The 16,996-nt window shown below is 42.9% G+C and overlaps 1 protein-coding gene across 1 annotated transcript in view; it reads left to right on the top strand.

Moving 5' to 3' along the window:
• The window catches only part of jade2 (jade family PHD finger 2), a 57,060-nt gene extending 41,591 nt beyond the window's left edge, over positions 1-15,469 (top strand). The window contains exons 3-4 of the mRNA XM_048603515.1: positions 12,398-12,609; positions 15,075-15,469. Of these exons, the coding sequence (XP_048459472.1) occupies positions 12,398-12,609; positions 15,075-15,308 (446 nt within the window). The 3' untranslated portion in view covers positions 15,309-15,469. The remainder of the gene's footprint in view (positions 1-12,397; positions 12,610-15,074) is intronic.
• The last annotated feature ends 1,527 nt before the right edge of the window (positions 15,470-16,996 follow it).

The raw sequence follows: 16,996 nt of genomic DNA, 5'->3' as shown, positions 1-16,996 counted from the left end.
AGCACAATTAGTTAATTGGTAATAGTTAAGGAATGATGTATCTTAGCTGTTACGGCTCCAATTAAGTAATTGCACCTCTACACAAGTACCCTCTGAACAGCTGAAATCTGCAGTATGATCGTGGGAAATACATTATCACTCTGGGTCATTGCTGCTTTGGAATATGCAATGAATATGAATTTTGTACCTGGCGTGTGATTTTTGTACGTGTAGGAGAGTAAGTTAGATCGGTCTGCATTTATACTGCACTGAGTTTCCCCGAGTTTCACATTTATGTTCTGTTTCTGATTGAAGTACAATACATGGTTTTCCATCATGCAGAAGAGGGTGAGATGGAGACCAGGAATGCAAGATTATGTTTGCCATGAATTTTACAGAAAAATAATTAGTGTGGTCGGTTAAGGATACTTTGGCTTATCATAACTATATAATTTTGAAATGATAAATATAGACTGAATAGGTGCAAACCACAAAATATAAATTCGGAAAATTCCATGGTATTGTAGCTGAGACGACATTTGGGAGGTTATCATGTGCCAACTTCATGGAGAGCCTTGAGTCTCAGTGTCTGCAATGTCTGATGATCTCAAGTCTGTAAACATCCCATGAGAGTTGAGATGATGTTATTCCCAGATAATCATTTCCAGTTAACCAATGTTCTACTTAACAGAAAATCTAAAGTTTTCTTGAAAAACTCTAATTATGTTGGTTACTGCTGAAGATGCTGGTAATGTACAGGAATTAACGTTTAATTTCTTTCCCATTTGGACATTGGTTGATGTAAGATTCACTTAGAACCTTCAATTTTTTAAAAAATTCTTTCATGGCACATAGGCATCGCTGGTAAGACCAAAATTTGTTGCTAATCCCGAACTGCCTTTCAACAGAATGACTTGCTCCATCATTTTAGAGGGCATTGTTGTAGGTCTGGAGTCACTTGTAGGTCTTCTCAAGTAAGGAGGGCAGACTTCCTTCAATAAAAAACTTTTTTACCACAATTGATGAGAGTTTCATGGACACCAGCGCTGAGACTAGTTTTAATGCCATTTTTATTAAGTGAATTTAAATTCCATCAGCTACCTTGGTGAGATTTCACCCCTTTCCCCTAAACCATTTGCTCAGACCTCTGGAATATAGTGCCAAGACATTGCCATTATCTGCTGCTTCCTCCAGTAGCATTATGTTTACTATGCCTCCATGTTGTGTTATAATAAATGACCTGGTTAATGATTGTCTGCAGTATTTCAGTGCAGTAATTTTGATCCGAATAAATTGTCAAGAATCCCAAACCCCTGGATGCAGTTTGCACTTGACTGCTGTTCATCTCTAATACAAAGAACAAGGCATGGTTTTCTGACATGACCAGAACACACCACTGACTATGATTGAGTTTCCAGGGTGAGGTTGTCTGGGTAATGTTTTTGGAGCATCTTGGCATTAACTGGAAAAAGCGCTTGAAGTGATGCATGGAAAAGTTATTGAAGCCGTTTGGCTCGTTACAACATCAAGTAGTTAGAAATCATGTAAAAAAAAAAATGAATATTTTCCAAAAAAATTAAACTGTACCATGTAATGAATTGCACGGCTATTTCAGTCTTTTAAAATCTAATCTCAAAGATCCCTGAGTGTCTAGTATTAAAATGTTGAAATGGTACAGGTACAACAAGTATATGGGAAATCTAATAGAATGTTCTTGTTTATTGCGAGAGAATATAAGTAAGGAGGTTATGCTTCAGTTTTACAGAGCACTAGTGAGACCACATCTGGAGTACTTTGTGCAGTATTAGTCACGTTATTTAAGCAAGGATATAAATGCGTCAGAAGCAGTTTGGAGAAGGTTTGCTACACCAATACCTGGAAAGAATGGGTAATGTTATGAGGAAAAGTTGGACAAGCTAGGCTTGTGCCTGATGGAGTTTAGAAGGGTAAATTTATTTAATTGAAATGTATAAGATCCTGAGGAGTCTTGACAGGGTGCATGTGGAAAGTTTGTTTTCTCTTGTGGCAGAATAGAGGTCACCGTTTCAAGATATGAGATTGCCCATTAAAAACAGAGATGAGGAGAAATGTTTTCCCAGAGTGTTATAAGTTTTTGGAACTGTCTTCCCCAAACAGTGGGGATAGCAGTGTCATTGAATATTTATAAGGTAGAAGAACAGTGGTTCTTGATTAGCGAAGAGGTGAAAGATTATCAAGGGTTCAGAGAATTTGGAGCAGTCAGATCAGCCATGATCCTGTTGTATAGTAGAGCAGGCCCAAGAGGCCAAATTGGAAACCTGCTCCTAATTTGTATTTTTTTTCTCCTCCTCTCTGTTATGCTAAAGGACTCGTAGAGGAAAGGTAGAGTTTATAAGATGAGATATCAGAAAGTAGAGTGGAATCAGTTCTATTCAAGGCTATGTACTAGTGCAGCTTTATTGTTATGACTGTGTTAGGATGTGAATAATTATAACGTAGTTTTACTTTTCAGCAGACATTTGATTTAATACTTCACAGCTTTTATGATTAAACATGCTGTAAATTCCTTGGAGAGTGATAAATTAAATGTGTTGAAGTTTGTGACAGGAAGACTGGGCACCCAATTCAATTATGTGTCTCATCAGACACTGTTTGAAAATTACTCCAAGCCATTGTGGCAGAATCAGAATTATGAGCCATGTGTTGAGTACAATCAATGTAACACATTTGAGTTTTAGTGAGTTATAATGATTTGCTGTTGTGCCATGAATGGATTTAATTGAAGGGCTGTGCTTGATGGACTGAATGACCTTTTTCTCTTTTGTTTTATTATAATTTTTTTCTGGTTGATTTGTTAAGTGTGTTAATACATTGGATGGTGTATCATACTTTTCACCCCTCACTCCCACATTGTTAGCCATTGGCGAAAGATAAATATTATGCAAAAGGGAATGGAGTATGTAAATCTCTACATAACCGAGCGTAGTCTTTCCATCAGCAAACCTTGTGCAGTGCCTCTCTGGAGTGGCAGCTGAAGGTGGCACCATGGTGTCGTAGACCTAATTACAGAGGAGTCTGAGGAGGTGTGGCCCCTTCCTGATCGTGACACTCAGACCCGCCAGTGTCTCATAGTACCTTGGTGCCTACAAACCGGACCCCCAACTGTGATTAAATAATTTCATTACCTTTTCGGTGTTTGGAAGAGAAGTAGATGATAAGAGTAAGCCTTTGACAGTAAATCCAGAATGAAGTCATCCCAATTATCAGGCACCTTTGCTGGCAACTCCTGTAACAGAGCAGGTATAAAACAGTAGTGCTTTTATCCTTCCCTCTAAACAATACCAGCAATGCCAAAACAAGGATCCTGATGCTTGGACAACTTGGGATCTTCACTCTGTTTGACCATGTCTCGTGCCTGTAAGACCACAAAATGTCGGGGCAGAACAAGGCCGTTCGGCTCAGCAAATCTGCTCTGCCATTCAATCATGGCCGATGTTTCTCGATCCCATTCTCTTGCCTTCTTCTGGTAACCCTTGATCCCCTTACTAATCAAAAACCTATCTATCTCAGTCTCAAAGACACCTAATGACCTGACCTCCCCAGCTCTCTGCAGCAGTTCCACAGATTCAGCACCCTCTGGCTGAAGAAATTCCTCCTCATGTCAGTTCTAAAGTGTCGTCCCTTCACTCTGAAGCTGTGCCTTTTGGGCCCTAGTCTCTCCTACTAGTGGAAATATCTTTTCTAAGCCAGCTCTATCTAGGCTTCTCAGTATTCTTTAAGTTTCAATGAGATTCCTCCTCATCCTTCTAAACTCCATCAAGTACCAACCCCACCTCCTCAACCACTCCTTATATGACAAGCCCTTCATCCACAATCAATCCTGATAGGACACACAAACTTCAAGGCTTAACACTGGCACACCACAGGAGGAAGAGTTTCTGGTTATAAGCTGTGACCTGATTGGTGTAGTCTGAAGGTCAGGGGTTACTTCCACCGCTGGGAGAAATTATCATCTTTCATCGGATTGTTACCACCTGCCTCAAGCTGGGAAGTCCTCAGTCAGTAAGGTGTGATCTTGCCATGGTGTGCTTGCTTCACTGGGTGCTTGGAGCTTAGAAAGTCACTTCTTAACAGGCTAATCAGTCATGGATGAATCAGGTAAGACAAGCTCAACAAAGGAGACTCTAAATTTTTGTATCACAAACCGGAATGTAAAGACCACACATCCTAGACTTGGCAACAACCTTCTGCAGGATCATGACACATGTAATGGATGCGATCACGAAAGAACTTCTAAGGTCCATTGTGGACATGGTACTGTGTTGCAGGAAACTTGCCTCCTCAACGTGGCTTTATCAAAGAGAAAGACTACATGTTCTTATGGCAGGTGATAATCCAACAGGGCTATGGAGTGTGCTTCACAGGAAATGAAAACACTACTCATGATGACAGGACCCCTTTGCTGAAGTCTCCGAGAGACTTCTAACTCTTGCCAATAAGCATAATCTCAGTTAACCTCAAGTGCCGTAACACTCTCCTCTGTTTCTGAGATCCGAGATCAGTTCCATAAAGACATTTGATACTGCCCTCAGCAGAATTCTGAGCACTGAGGGACTGTACCTTCTAGGGGATTATAATGCAAGTATGGATGCCCATTATAAGGCTTAGTCAATGCCCATAGGAAACAATAGAATCAGCAACATGAATGAAAATTGACCAAGGTTAGTAAAGCTATGCTGTTACCGCGGTCTTTATGACAAACAGCATGTTCCAAGCCAAGCTGTGCCACAAGGTTTCCTGGAAACATCAAGACCACACCACTGGATTCGGATCTATCCTGCTCAACAGTGTCATCGTCACTCCTAGCTATCTCAGCGCTGGTTACGACATTGGCCACTCCCTGATGTGCAGCAAACTCAGACTTCACTCAACAAAGCTATCCGACTCCTTGGATCAATGTGCCATCGTTGTTGGCCCAGGAATTCATCAGCATCTTCGATCAGACTCTTATAGACATCAGTGCCCAAGGCCAGAGCGCTGTGTCAAAGCAGGATCATCTGCGCAATGCACTCGCGTTACCATAAACGTTACCATTCGCACCAGTAAAATAAACTAAACTCAAAGCTGTAAACTTTTACAGTGAGCACATTCTGTAAAATGAAAACCTTTCAGGAAAAGAGGTCAGACAAATGCTCAAATAAAAGAAGCAAGATACTACAGGTGCTGGAAGCCTGAAATAAAAACAGAAACTGTTATAGAGAATTTCAGCAAGTTTGGCACTATCTGTGGAGAGAGAAAAACACAACTAGCTTTTTGAGATAACAAGGTGTAGAGTTGGATGAACACAGCAGGGCCAAGCAGCATCAGAGGAGCAGGAAAGCTGACGTTCTGAGCCGAGACCCTTCTTCAGAAATGGGGGAGGGGAAGGGGGATCTGAAATAAATAGGGAGAGATGGGGCGATAGAAGATGGATAAAGGAGAAGATAGGTGGAGAGGAGACAGAGGTCAAAGAGGTGGGGGTGGAGCTAGTAAAGGTGAGTGTAGGTGGGAAGTTAGGGAGGGGATAGGTCAGTCCAGGGTCAAGGAGGCGGGATGAGGCTCGTAGGTAGGAGGTGGCGGTGGGGGTGGGGCTTGAGGTGGAAGGAGGGGATAGGTGGGAGGAAGGACAGGTTAGGGAGGCGAGGACAAACTGAGCTGGTTTTGGTATGCGGTAGGGGGAGCGGAGATTTTGAAGCTTGTGAAGTCCACATTGATACCATTGGGCTGCAGGGTTCCCAAGCGGAATATGAGATGCTGTTCCTGCAACCTTCGGGTAGCATCGTTGTGGCACTGCAGGATGCCCAGGATGGACATGTCATCTAAGGAATGGGAGGGGGAGTTGAAATGGTTCGCGACTGGGAGGTGCAGTTGTTTATTGTGAACCGAGCGTAGGTGTCCTGCAAAGCGTCCCCAAGCCTCTGCTTGGTTTCCCCAATGTAGAGGAGGCCACAACGGGAACAGCGGATGCAGTATACCACATTAGCAGATGTGCAAGTGAACATCTGCTTGATGTGGAAAGTCTTCTTGGGGCCTGGGCTGGGGGTGAGGGGGGAGGTGTAGGGGCAGGTGTAGCACTTCCTGTGGTTGCAGGGAAAAGTGCCGGGTGAGGTGGGGCTGGAAGGGAGTGTGGAGCGGACAAGGGAGTCACAGAGAGAGTGGTCCCTCCGGAAAGTAGATAAGGGTGGGGAGGGAAAAATGTCTTTGGTGGTGGGGTCGGATTGCAGATGGCGGAAGTGTCGAAGGATGATGCGTTGGATCCGGAGGTTGGTGGGGTGGTACGTGAGGACGAGGGGGATTCTGTTTTGGTTGTTATTGCGGGAAGGGGGTGCGAGGGATGATTTGCAGGAAATGCGGGAGACACGGGTCAAGGGCGTTCTCGACCACTGAGGGGGGGAAGTTGCAGTCCTTGAAAAACGAGGACATCTGAGATGTTTGGGAGTGGAATGCCTCATCCAGGGAGCAGACGCGGCGGAGGCGAAGGAATTGGGAATAGGGGATGGCATTTTTGCAGGAAGGTGGGTGGGAGGAGGTGTATTCTAGGTAGCTGTGGGAGTCGGTGGGCTTGAAATGGATATCGGTTTCCAGGTGGTTGCCAGAGATGGAAACAGAGGGGTCCAGGAAGGTGAGAGAGGTGTTAGAGATGGTCCAGGTGAACTTAAGGTTGGGGTGGAAGGTGTTGGTAAAGTGGATGAACTGTTCGAGCTCCTCGTGGGAGCACGAGGCGGTGCCAATACAGTCATCGATGTAACGGAGGGAGAGGTGGGGGATAGGGCCAGTGTAGCTTTGGATGAGGGATTGTTCCACGTAACCTACAAAGAGGCAGGCATAGCTTGGGCCTGTGGGTACCCATGGCCACCCGCTTTGTCTGTAGGAAGTGGGAGGAATTGAAAGAGAAGTTGTTAAGGGTGAGGACGAGTTCAGCTAAGCGGATGAGGATGTCACTGGAGGGGGACTGGTCGGGTCTGCAGGACAGGAAGAAGCGGAGGGCCTTTAGGCCATCTGCGTGGGGAATGCAGGTGTATAGGGACTGGACGTCCATGGTAAAGGCGAGGTGTTGGGGACCGGGGAATTGGAAGTTCTGGAGGAGGTGGAGGGCGTGGGTGGTGTCACGGACGTAGGTGGGGAGTTGCTGGACCAAGGGGGAGAAAATGGAGTCGAGATAAGTCGAGATAAGTAGAGATAAGTTCGGTGGGGCAGGAGCAGGCGGAGACAATGGGTCGACCAGGGCAGTCAGGTTTGTGGATTTTGGGAAGGAGATAGAAGCGGGCGGTGCGGGGTTGGGGAATGATGAGGTTGGAGGCTGTGGGTGGGAGGTCACCTGAGGTGATGAGGTTGTGGATAGTTTGGGAGATGATGTTTTGGTGGTTGGGGGTGGGGTCATGATCAAGGGGGCGGTAGGAGGAGGTGTCAGATTTTTGAGTCTGGTCCGACTTGTTCGGAACAACAAATACAGGACAAGAGGTGGGATAGGAAGAAGGGATAGAGTCAGAGCGAAGGGGTGGGGCGGGGGGGTGAAGAATCCAAAGGGGCATCAGTACCTGAGTTTTGTGTTCCTTAACACCTGAAAGGAAAGGCAAAGGTTTTCTTGTTCAGGCATCAAATGAGACAAAGAATGAAATGGAACTGGCAACCAGGACAGCTAAGAATTGGTGGTTGTGGTGATGGAGGGAGAGGTGGAGAATGGTGCGTGGCACCAAGTGTGAATCTCAGGGTGGGGTGGGAACAGCTGACCAAGCTGCATTGTATGTCATACAGTAACTGTAATCCTGAGTACATTAGAAACATGAAAATTGGAACCTGGGTTGAAATCTGCACCAGAGACAGTCACTAAGGAGGGAGATGTGGCCGTGAAAGCAAGTTTTGATAAACACTTCATGAAACACCAGGAGGGAGATAGAAAGCAATGAATGTGAACAAACCGAGAGATTAAAACCAAAGTCCTCTGGAGAGAAAAGCAGAGTGTCTTCAAAGTGGACATAGCTGAACAAGAAATGGCAGTGAATTAAACACTTAAATAAAAGCAAAATTCTGCAAATGCTGGAGATGTGAAATAACTAAGTGCTGGAGAAACACAGCAGGTTTGGAGCAAGAAACAGAGGTAACGTTTCAAGTCTGTTGTGACTGTTCTTCAGAGAAATGCTGACTGGTTTGAGCCGAGTGGGACTGGAATCAACCAGTTACTGCAACCAAGAGGAAAGCCCTCATGAACTACAAGCAAGACCCCAGTAAACAAAATCTAGATGCCCTCTGAGCTGCCGGAAGACTGTTCAGCTACTAGCTGAAATTCTGCAACAGTAGGCAATGTGATGTTGAATCCAGCTGTGCTGGAGGGATTATGGAGAAATAAGAAAATAACATGTCCAGCAGCAATCACTTGAAGAGAACAACAGAGGTACTCCCACTCAACCTAGCAGGCAGCTGGGTGGAGTACTACCTTGAACCCTGTACTATGGAGAACTTTGTCATTAAAGAAGTTGTCAGTTCCATTCCAGTCTTCCCTGTCATGGAGGAGCAGGACAATGAGCTCACTATAGTTGAGCTCAAAAAAACCATTGACCACCTTGCCAATGGTAAAACTCCAGGAAATGATGGTGTTCCACCTAAAACTATCAAACATGAAAAACTGGTACAGTTGCCATATCTTATTGAATTGTTGTGTCTCTTTTGGATGAAAAGATATGCATGATGCAAAAATGTACACCATGTACAAGGGGTGTCACAATGATAGGAAGGAGATTCCTCAGTAACTGTTGCAAAGAATTGTCAGGGAGATCTTTGCTTCTGTTACTTTTGCCAGATCTAGTGACGTATCTAGCCTGAGTTGCATTGTGGTTTCAGAGCAGGCAGATCAACAGTCAACATGGTTTCCTCACTTTGGCTGTTACTGAGAAGAGCATTGCGCACCACAGACCACTCTGCATTGCTTTCAATGACCTCCTCAAGGACTTTGATCTCATCAACAGAGCAAGATTCTTTAAACCGCTGCAGAAATAGGCTGCGATCCTGGGTGTCATTATTGTCTTGCCATGACAGCACAACACAATTCTGTCTGTTACAATGGAGCAACAGCAGATATTTTGAAGAGCAGCGGTGGGATAAAGCAGGGCTGCATCCAGGCACCAATACTCTGTCCTACCTGCTGCTTTTGTGCACTTGCAGTGGTTCAAAAAAGAATGTCCGCCTGTAAGGCAAGCTGTTCCATTTGGTAACACGACATGTTAAAGTGCATAATTTTACTAGTGCATGAGTTACTGTTTGGTGCTGATGCTGCTCTAGCATACTACTGTATACTGAAGTTCATTTGCAACAACTTTTAGACCAGTTCTCTTGGGCCCTGTGACATGTCTAGACTGTTAATGAGCATCAAGAATACCGAAGTTATGGGCCAGAGTATAGAGACTGAGCTCAGTGGCCCTGGTGGAATCCAAACATTGGTAAGCAGGCTATTGCTGTGTAAGTGTTGCTTGGTAACGCTGTCAATGACCCCTTCCATGACTTTGCTGATGATCGGCAGCAAACTGAGGATGAAGTAATTGGGCAGGTTAGATTTATCCTGCTTGTTGTAGATGTAGCTGAGCAGTTTTTCACATTGCCAGTTGATGCCGATGTTGTAGCTACACTAGGGTGGTTTCATTGGGGCTAGTTCTGGAACACAAATCTTGAGTACGATGGCCAGAATGTTGTCACTACACTTACCCTTAGCTGTATTTGGTGTCATCAGTCATTTGCTGAGATTAAATTGAGTGAATCAAGTTGACCTGAGACTGGCATCTGATACAGGGAACCTCTGGACAAGGCTGAGTTGGATTGCCCACTCTGCACTCCTGGCTGAAGATGATTGCAATGGCCTCTCAGCCTTGATTTTTGCACTGATGTCCTCAGCAACCCCATCATTGATTTTGTGGATGTGGAAACTCATCCTCCTGTTTGTTGCTTAATTGATCATCACCATTCATGCCTGGGTATAGCATGACTGGTTGTGAGATTGATCGACTGATTTTTTCTAGCTAACACCTACTTCTTATGTTTTTTGTCCCGCAAGTGATCCTGTATTGTTTCTCCACTGGGTTGACACCTCGTTTTTATATCTGCCCCTCCGATGCTGTTCCTGGAATGCTGTCCCACATTCTTTAATGAGCCAGAGTTGATCCTTGGGCTTGATGGCTATAGTGTGATGGAGGGGTATGCCAGGCCAGGTTATACATTGTGATTGAATTGAATTCTGCTGCTGCCAGTGGCCCACAGCATCTTGCAGGAACCCAGTTTCAAATTGGCGGATCTTTTCAAAATCTGTCCTATTTAACATGGTAGCAATGCCACACAGTATCCTGGAGACCATCCTCAATTACGAAGACAGGACTTTGACTCCACAAAAACAGTGCAGTGGTGACTTCAGTTGATACTGTCATGGACTGACACCTCTTCGACAAATAGCTTGGTGAGGACAAGGTATAATAGGTTTTTCCTTCTTGTTAGTTCCCTCACCACCTGCTGAAGACCTAGTCTGGCAGCTATGTCCTTTAGGACTCGCTCAGCTCAGCCAGAATTGGTGCCACTGAGCTATTCTTGATGATGATTGAAAACATCTGCCTAGAGTGTTACCCTCAGTACTACTTCCAAATGGTGTTCAGTATGAAGGAGTGCTGATTCATCAGTTGAATCGGGTGTGGAGGGACATCCATTGTAATCAACAGGAGATCCTCTTGCCTTTATTTGATTTGATCCTGTGAGACTTGGAGACTCACGGCTGCTCCTTCCCTCTTGTATATCACTGTGTCACCAAATTGGGTGGAGTTATTTGGTTAATGTTTCATATTGGTCTTTATTGAAAAGAAGAATGTGCACCTTTAATTGGTAGAATGTGAAATGGCAGAAAGAATGAACATTTCAGGAGGGGCAGTTGAGCCAAAGGGAGTCAAAGCTCCAGGTTTAAATTGTTTGCATCCTCAAATGAGGGAGGAAATTGCAAATCCCTAGAAACTACAGGAGAAATTTGAACGTGTTTGTTGTCAAGGGAAACTGATACAATTAAATTGACTGCCTGTTTTTACACTGTGCCTCCACTGAATAAAGCCCGAATGATTTATAGACAGTCAAACTGAACCTACACACTTCATTTATTTATTGTGAGGCTGTTTCAAAATATGGTTTTGAAATATGGTCTCTCAAAAGTTGGCCATTCATCCCCTTGAGGGGTATTCTGCCATTTCATTAGATCTTGACTGATTTGTTTCTCACTCATCTATGCCTATCTTTACTCCATATTCTTAAATAACTTTGTATTACAGCAATTTATCTGTCTTAGTCGTGAAAACTTATATTGAGCAGCACCTCGAGCCTCTTGATGGAAAGTGTTCCAGATTTCCATTACACTTTGAATGGCAAAAGTGCCTCTCAATTTTTGTTTGAAGACTTTTATTCTGCATACTCCACGACAATAAATGTTATTTCTTTTCATGAGTTGTGGGTTTTACAGGTAAGGACAATAATTGTTTCCCATCCCTAATTGCCCCTTGAACTGTGTGGCTTGTTCGGCCATTTCAGGGGGCAGTTAGGAGTCAGCCACATTGCTGTGTGTCTGAAGTCACGTATAGGCCAAACTAGGTAGGAGCTGGCAGACACTAATGAACCAGATGGGTGGCCAGGTGTGGTGAGCCTAGCTTCAATTCCAGATTTTGTGAATTGAATTTAAATTCCATTAGTTGGCATGGTGGGATTTGAACCCATGTCCCCAGAACATAAGCCTAGGCATTTGGATTGCCAATCCAGACAATATAAACATCTCCCCTTTGTATCCTCCATATCTACTCTATTAAATTCATTTATAATTTTAATTGCATTGATTTAGGTTACCCACATATGTCTAAACCCAGGTCCAGTGATTCTGAAATTTAACCCTTTAAGCCCTGATGTCATTCAGTTGAATCTGGACTGAACCCTCTCCAGGGTCAGTATATCTATATGAACTGCAATGCTGATTGCTCAAGCCAAGAGCACAAGTGCAAGATTTAACTGTAAGAGATGTTGATCAGAGACCAAGAGAAACTTTCTTGCACAAATTTGTGCCGTTGTGAAAGAAACTTGCAGGTCAGTGGTTGTAGCAGAAATGGGCAGTACTGAAATTAGGTTGGATAGGGTAAAGTGAGTGAAGGGACATTAGAGCATGATGGGTCAATATGAGTTACTAAGGTGAAGGATACATGGCAGCACAGACAGACTGGAATGAAAAGATTCTTTCTCTGTATCGGTTGCAGCAGCCGGATGAACTGCATCTGAGTGTGGGAAGGGGTGAACTGCATTAGGGAGGCATGCATTAGGCTGCTTAAAGTACACTTAAAAATAAGAATCTGCTAAAGCCCATATAATTATAACAAGACAATAATAACATTTATTTTTCCAGGAATGCTTGAAGTTGATGAGCTGATGATGGAAAGGATCATTGAGGAGCTAGAAAGTCAGTGCCAAGAGAACATGAACCTGGCAATTGAGACGGAAGAGGGTCTCGGGATTGAATATGATGAGGATGTGGTGTGTGATGTCTGCCGTTCCCCAGAGGGAGAGGATGGTAATGAGATGGTTTTCTGTGACAAATGCAACATCTGCGTTCACCAGGTAAAAGCCGTTGTTTGATCATGTCCTCAATATTCCACAAATGTTTATGAATGCACCTTCCTATTTTGATTGATGGTCTAGGTGCACCAACACACAAGGATGACAGATGTGAAAAACGGGGAATGCTATTCTGAAGCTGGAGCATAATCAATGGAGCTTTACTCTAAAGCCTAACGTGCATCTAACATGAAAATGCATGGTAATGATCCACGGTCAGAATGATAGTACAGAAAGCCACACAGTCTATCAAGCCTATTCTTTCAATATACATCATCCTTACTGTTCAATGGACTTCACAATATCTATTTGTTCTCCTGGTAAACATTCATAAGTAAAGGTTTTACACTGTTTCTCCTGCATTATACAATACGTCTAAGTATCAAGCACACCTTAAGTACTGCATTCTGTAACTTTGGTGTCATGCTGTATGGTTTGTACACAGAACAGTTCCTTCAGTTTAGAACCAGGGGCTGCTTTGGTAAGTGAACCTTGAGTCTTTGGTGAGGCTGGGTGTAGTTCTACCTGCCTGATTTGAGGGAAAAGATGGGAACGCCCAGAAATCAAACACAAAAGCCTTACCATTTAACACTTGGTCTTTGAGGAAAGCATCATGTCTTTTACATGATCAAAATTAAATTTATACATACAATATTAAATTTAATCCTTAGTCCCTGGTATCATTCATATGAATCTGTACTGTATCCTCCCCGCAGAAAGTATATCCACATGAGCACCATGATCTTCATCAGGTACTTAAGTAGTAATCTGTACAAAAATGTAATTACTGTATTTACAAACCACAAATTTCCTCAAAGCTCCTGAACAACAGGTACTTCCCCCAAACTACCACTCACCATGAAACCAACCAGTGACACAGTTTCTTTTCTACTTGCATTGCAGACTTGACCCTAATCTCTGCTGAATTCAGACTGCTGTCTAGTTTCATTGAAGCCAGGATTAAGTTCTGGATTATTTGAAGATATGCTAGAACAAAAGAATTTTAAAACTTTGTTTGTCTTAACTATGCTAAACAGTCATTCACAGGATTCTAACCCACAAGATTCAAGATGACGCCGACACTTGTGACTCCTTGTGAGCTCCCTGCAGCAGATCTAACTGCAACACTTCCTTACAGCTGTTCTATCTTGCTAATGTTGACCTTGCCTAGCGCATGCCCTGTGTGATTGAACCTGTATGCCTCTGTCCGAGTTTTTTTTTTCACAGTATGATCTGCCTGTACTACTTGTAAATAAAGCTTTAACTGTACTTGAGTACGCATGACAATAAATCACATCAAATGGTGTTCGCCCAACAAATGCAGCTGGCAAATAAATGTGTCCTGCAAACAGCTCCACCAATATGTGTAAGGGAATGGAGTGGCTTAACCAATTAATCAGTTCTAAATAAGTTGAATGCTTTTGTACAAAGCTCTGACCAAGAAGAGCAGCACTATTTGATTCCTGCATTTTGTATTTTTTTCAGTTTTCAACAGTCTTAATCATTTTGTTTTGAACTCTATACTTAAACTTCACCTGCCCCTTAAACTCTAACCTTTTTACTTTCACCGTCTCTTAACATCACCTTGACCAAAACTTTGCCCACTCTTTCCCAATTTCTCAATTCATACCTTGCTTTATGTTGAAGATGTGCTACAAGTGCAATATTTTGCTTTTAAAAATAGCTAGTAGTAATCGATTTTACCCCTATCTGTGCTATGACTGGCAAGAAAGAGTGCAATAAATAATATACCATTCATATTATTGCTTGCTTTTGTCAAATTTTAAATAACATTTGCTTTGCGCTAGAGCTCAGAAATTATCAGGTTTCAAGCATATATGGATTTAGGCCAACATTAGGCTTTTACTTTCACGTTAAATGCCGTGATTTGATCCTTTAAATTGTGATTACCAACTGCCCGCACACACACACACAGATGACAGTTGTGGTAAATACTTGGAAGTAGAACGTGGTGGCCTGGGGTTTGATAATTCTCAGAAAGTAGCCAACTGATTTGTGCGATGTCTGACAAAACACCCATCCTGAATTTCTTTAGATTCCCTGCCATAATTTTATTAGAAGGTGAGAGCTTCAGGGTTATGGGTGAGGTAGCCACTTATGTTATTCTGCCTGCTCTTACAAAGTCAAACAGGAGAACTGTGGAAATTCTCCTCACAATATGTATATGTGATAAACAGTGGTTTGTCTTAACAGTAACTTGTCTCTTTCCAGTTTAAAAAAAAATGTTTAAATGCTGTCCATGCTGTGTGAGAAGAAAATTCCAATTTGTTTTACTTGTCCCATTTAAATACTTATTCCAACATCAGTTAAGATGATTAGTTCTATAAAGCTTTTGGTTGAATGCTGACTTGATTACTGACAGTTTCACAGGTATCTACGTAAAGGTTTATTTGCTCGAGTTCTCACAGGAGATATCTGACCATTTGTTATTTTTTAAACCACGACAGGCATGTTACGGAATCTTGAAAGTGCCCCTTGGCAGCTGGTTGTGTCGGACGTGTGCCCTGGGGGTTCAGCCAAAGTGTTTGCTGTGTCCCAAGAGAGGAGGTGCTTTGAAGCCAACACGCAGTGGCACAAAGTGGGTCCATGTTAGCTGTGCCTTATGGATACCTGAAGTAAGACATCCATCTGCATGCAGACTAACAGCAGGCTCTCAACAAACTACCATGATCACATTCTGAGACAAAGGGCTGTCCAGTACTTTTCCTGTTGAACAAGCAGATTACATTGATGCATTAAACATTGAGTTGATAGGAAAATAGTTGGGAATTGGCTTTGCTGTGAATGATGTGATCATGTTACAGTTATCTAGAATTGAATATTACAAGGTTAGCAAAACAACGTGGATGAAAGTTTTCTCTGTAAACTGTTGGATTTTTTTTTTACAAATTCTGTTCTTTGCATGGTAAATATGTTCATGAGAATTAAATGACATAAAAGATTCAACACCGCTCTGTCATCTCTGAATCTGATAAAGTCTTTTCCCTCAGTTGGTTGCAAATGTCCAATTTGAAATGAATGTGGACAGTCTTAACCCCCTCCTTTCCCCATGAGAATGAGAGAACTAATCTGCCCTTAATTTGATAGCAACTAGCAATCTCATTCAGAGACCACAGAAGTGGCTAATGTAGCAAAAGAGATTGACGCAGTATTGATACTCTTCAGAGGTTTAGGATTAAGGCTTTTTGTTGGGAGAGCAGAAGAAGTCTTTCTCTGAATTTGTTAATACAGTGTGGAGCTGGAGGAACACAGCAGCTCAGTCAGCATCAGAGGAGTAGGAAAGTCAATGTTTCGAGTTGGGACCCTTCATTAGCCGATGTTTCCAGGACTGATGAAGGGTCCCAACCCGAAACATTGACTTTCCTGCTACTCTGATGCTGCCTGACCTGCTGTGTTCCTCCAGCTCCACACTGTATCAACTCTGAATTCCAGCATATGCAGTTCTTGCTATCTCCCTCTCTGAATTTGTCTGGTCAGTATCTTTTTTGGGAGTGCTTGATGGGCACCTGTAATTATTACAGATTCATTTTATTTGCACAAACTTCCTTTGGTTTGATAAACACAAATTAATTAGGAAGCAAAAGAACAAAATTACTCTATGTATCTGCAATACCATCTGCATCAGGAAGAAATGCAAAGGTGAGCTTGCACTGAAATGCTAGTGGTTCTTACTTGGAGTCCAAGTGGAGGTCCAAGCTCTTCTTATTTTGTCATTGCACATTTCTGTGATGGAGTGCCAGGACATTCACACATATGCGGTGAACCCCTCTTCATTGCCATAAGGCATCACTGCACATTTGTTTGATCTTTCTGCTGAAATTATGTTCTGCAGATTCTAATTACAACAATTGCAGAAAGACCATGGGTGTTTTATTATCAGTTAGAGTAATTGGCTAGAAAAATGACACAAAATGAGCCGGAGGAACTTGTGCATTGCCTGGATACTGTGAGGACTGTTGCCATCAAATGTAGTCAGTTCAGCCGAGATGGTGGGAACGCTTCTCGAATGATAATATGAAATAAAACGAGTAATTGCCTGGGAAAAGAAAAACACACTATTTAGGAGCAGGAGTGGGCCGTATGGCCTTTCATCCTGCTCTGCCACTTGACAAGATTTGATTGTAACCAAAACACCACATTCTTGCTTCTTCCTGCTAACCTTTCACCCTGTTTCTTACCAAGAATCTATCTATCTCTGCCTCTAAGATATTCAAAGACTGTGTATTCATCACTTTTTGAGGAAGAGAGTTCCAAAGACACTCAACCCTCTGACAGAAAAATACAATTTCCCAGCTCTTTCTTAAATGGGCACCCATCCCCCTTCCACATTCTTATATTGTCACCACTGTTACTAGATTTGTCCACAAAA

The sequence above is a fragment of the Rhincodon typus genome, chromosome 12, assembly GCF_021869965.1.
Source record: "Rhincodon typus isolate 14 chromosome 12, sRhiTyp1.1, whole genome shotgun sequence".
Classification (NCBI taxonomy): domain Eukaryota; kingdom Metazoa; phylum Chordata; class Chondrichthyes; order Orectolobiformes; family Rhincodontidae; genus Rhincodon; species Rhincodon typus.
This window is presented reverse-complemented; position numbering and strand designations above follow the sequence as displayed.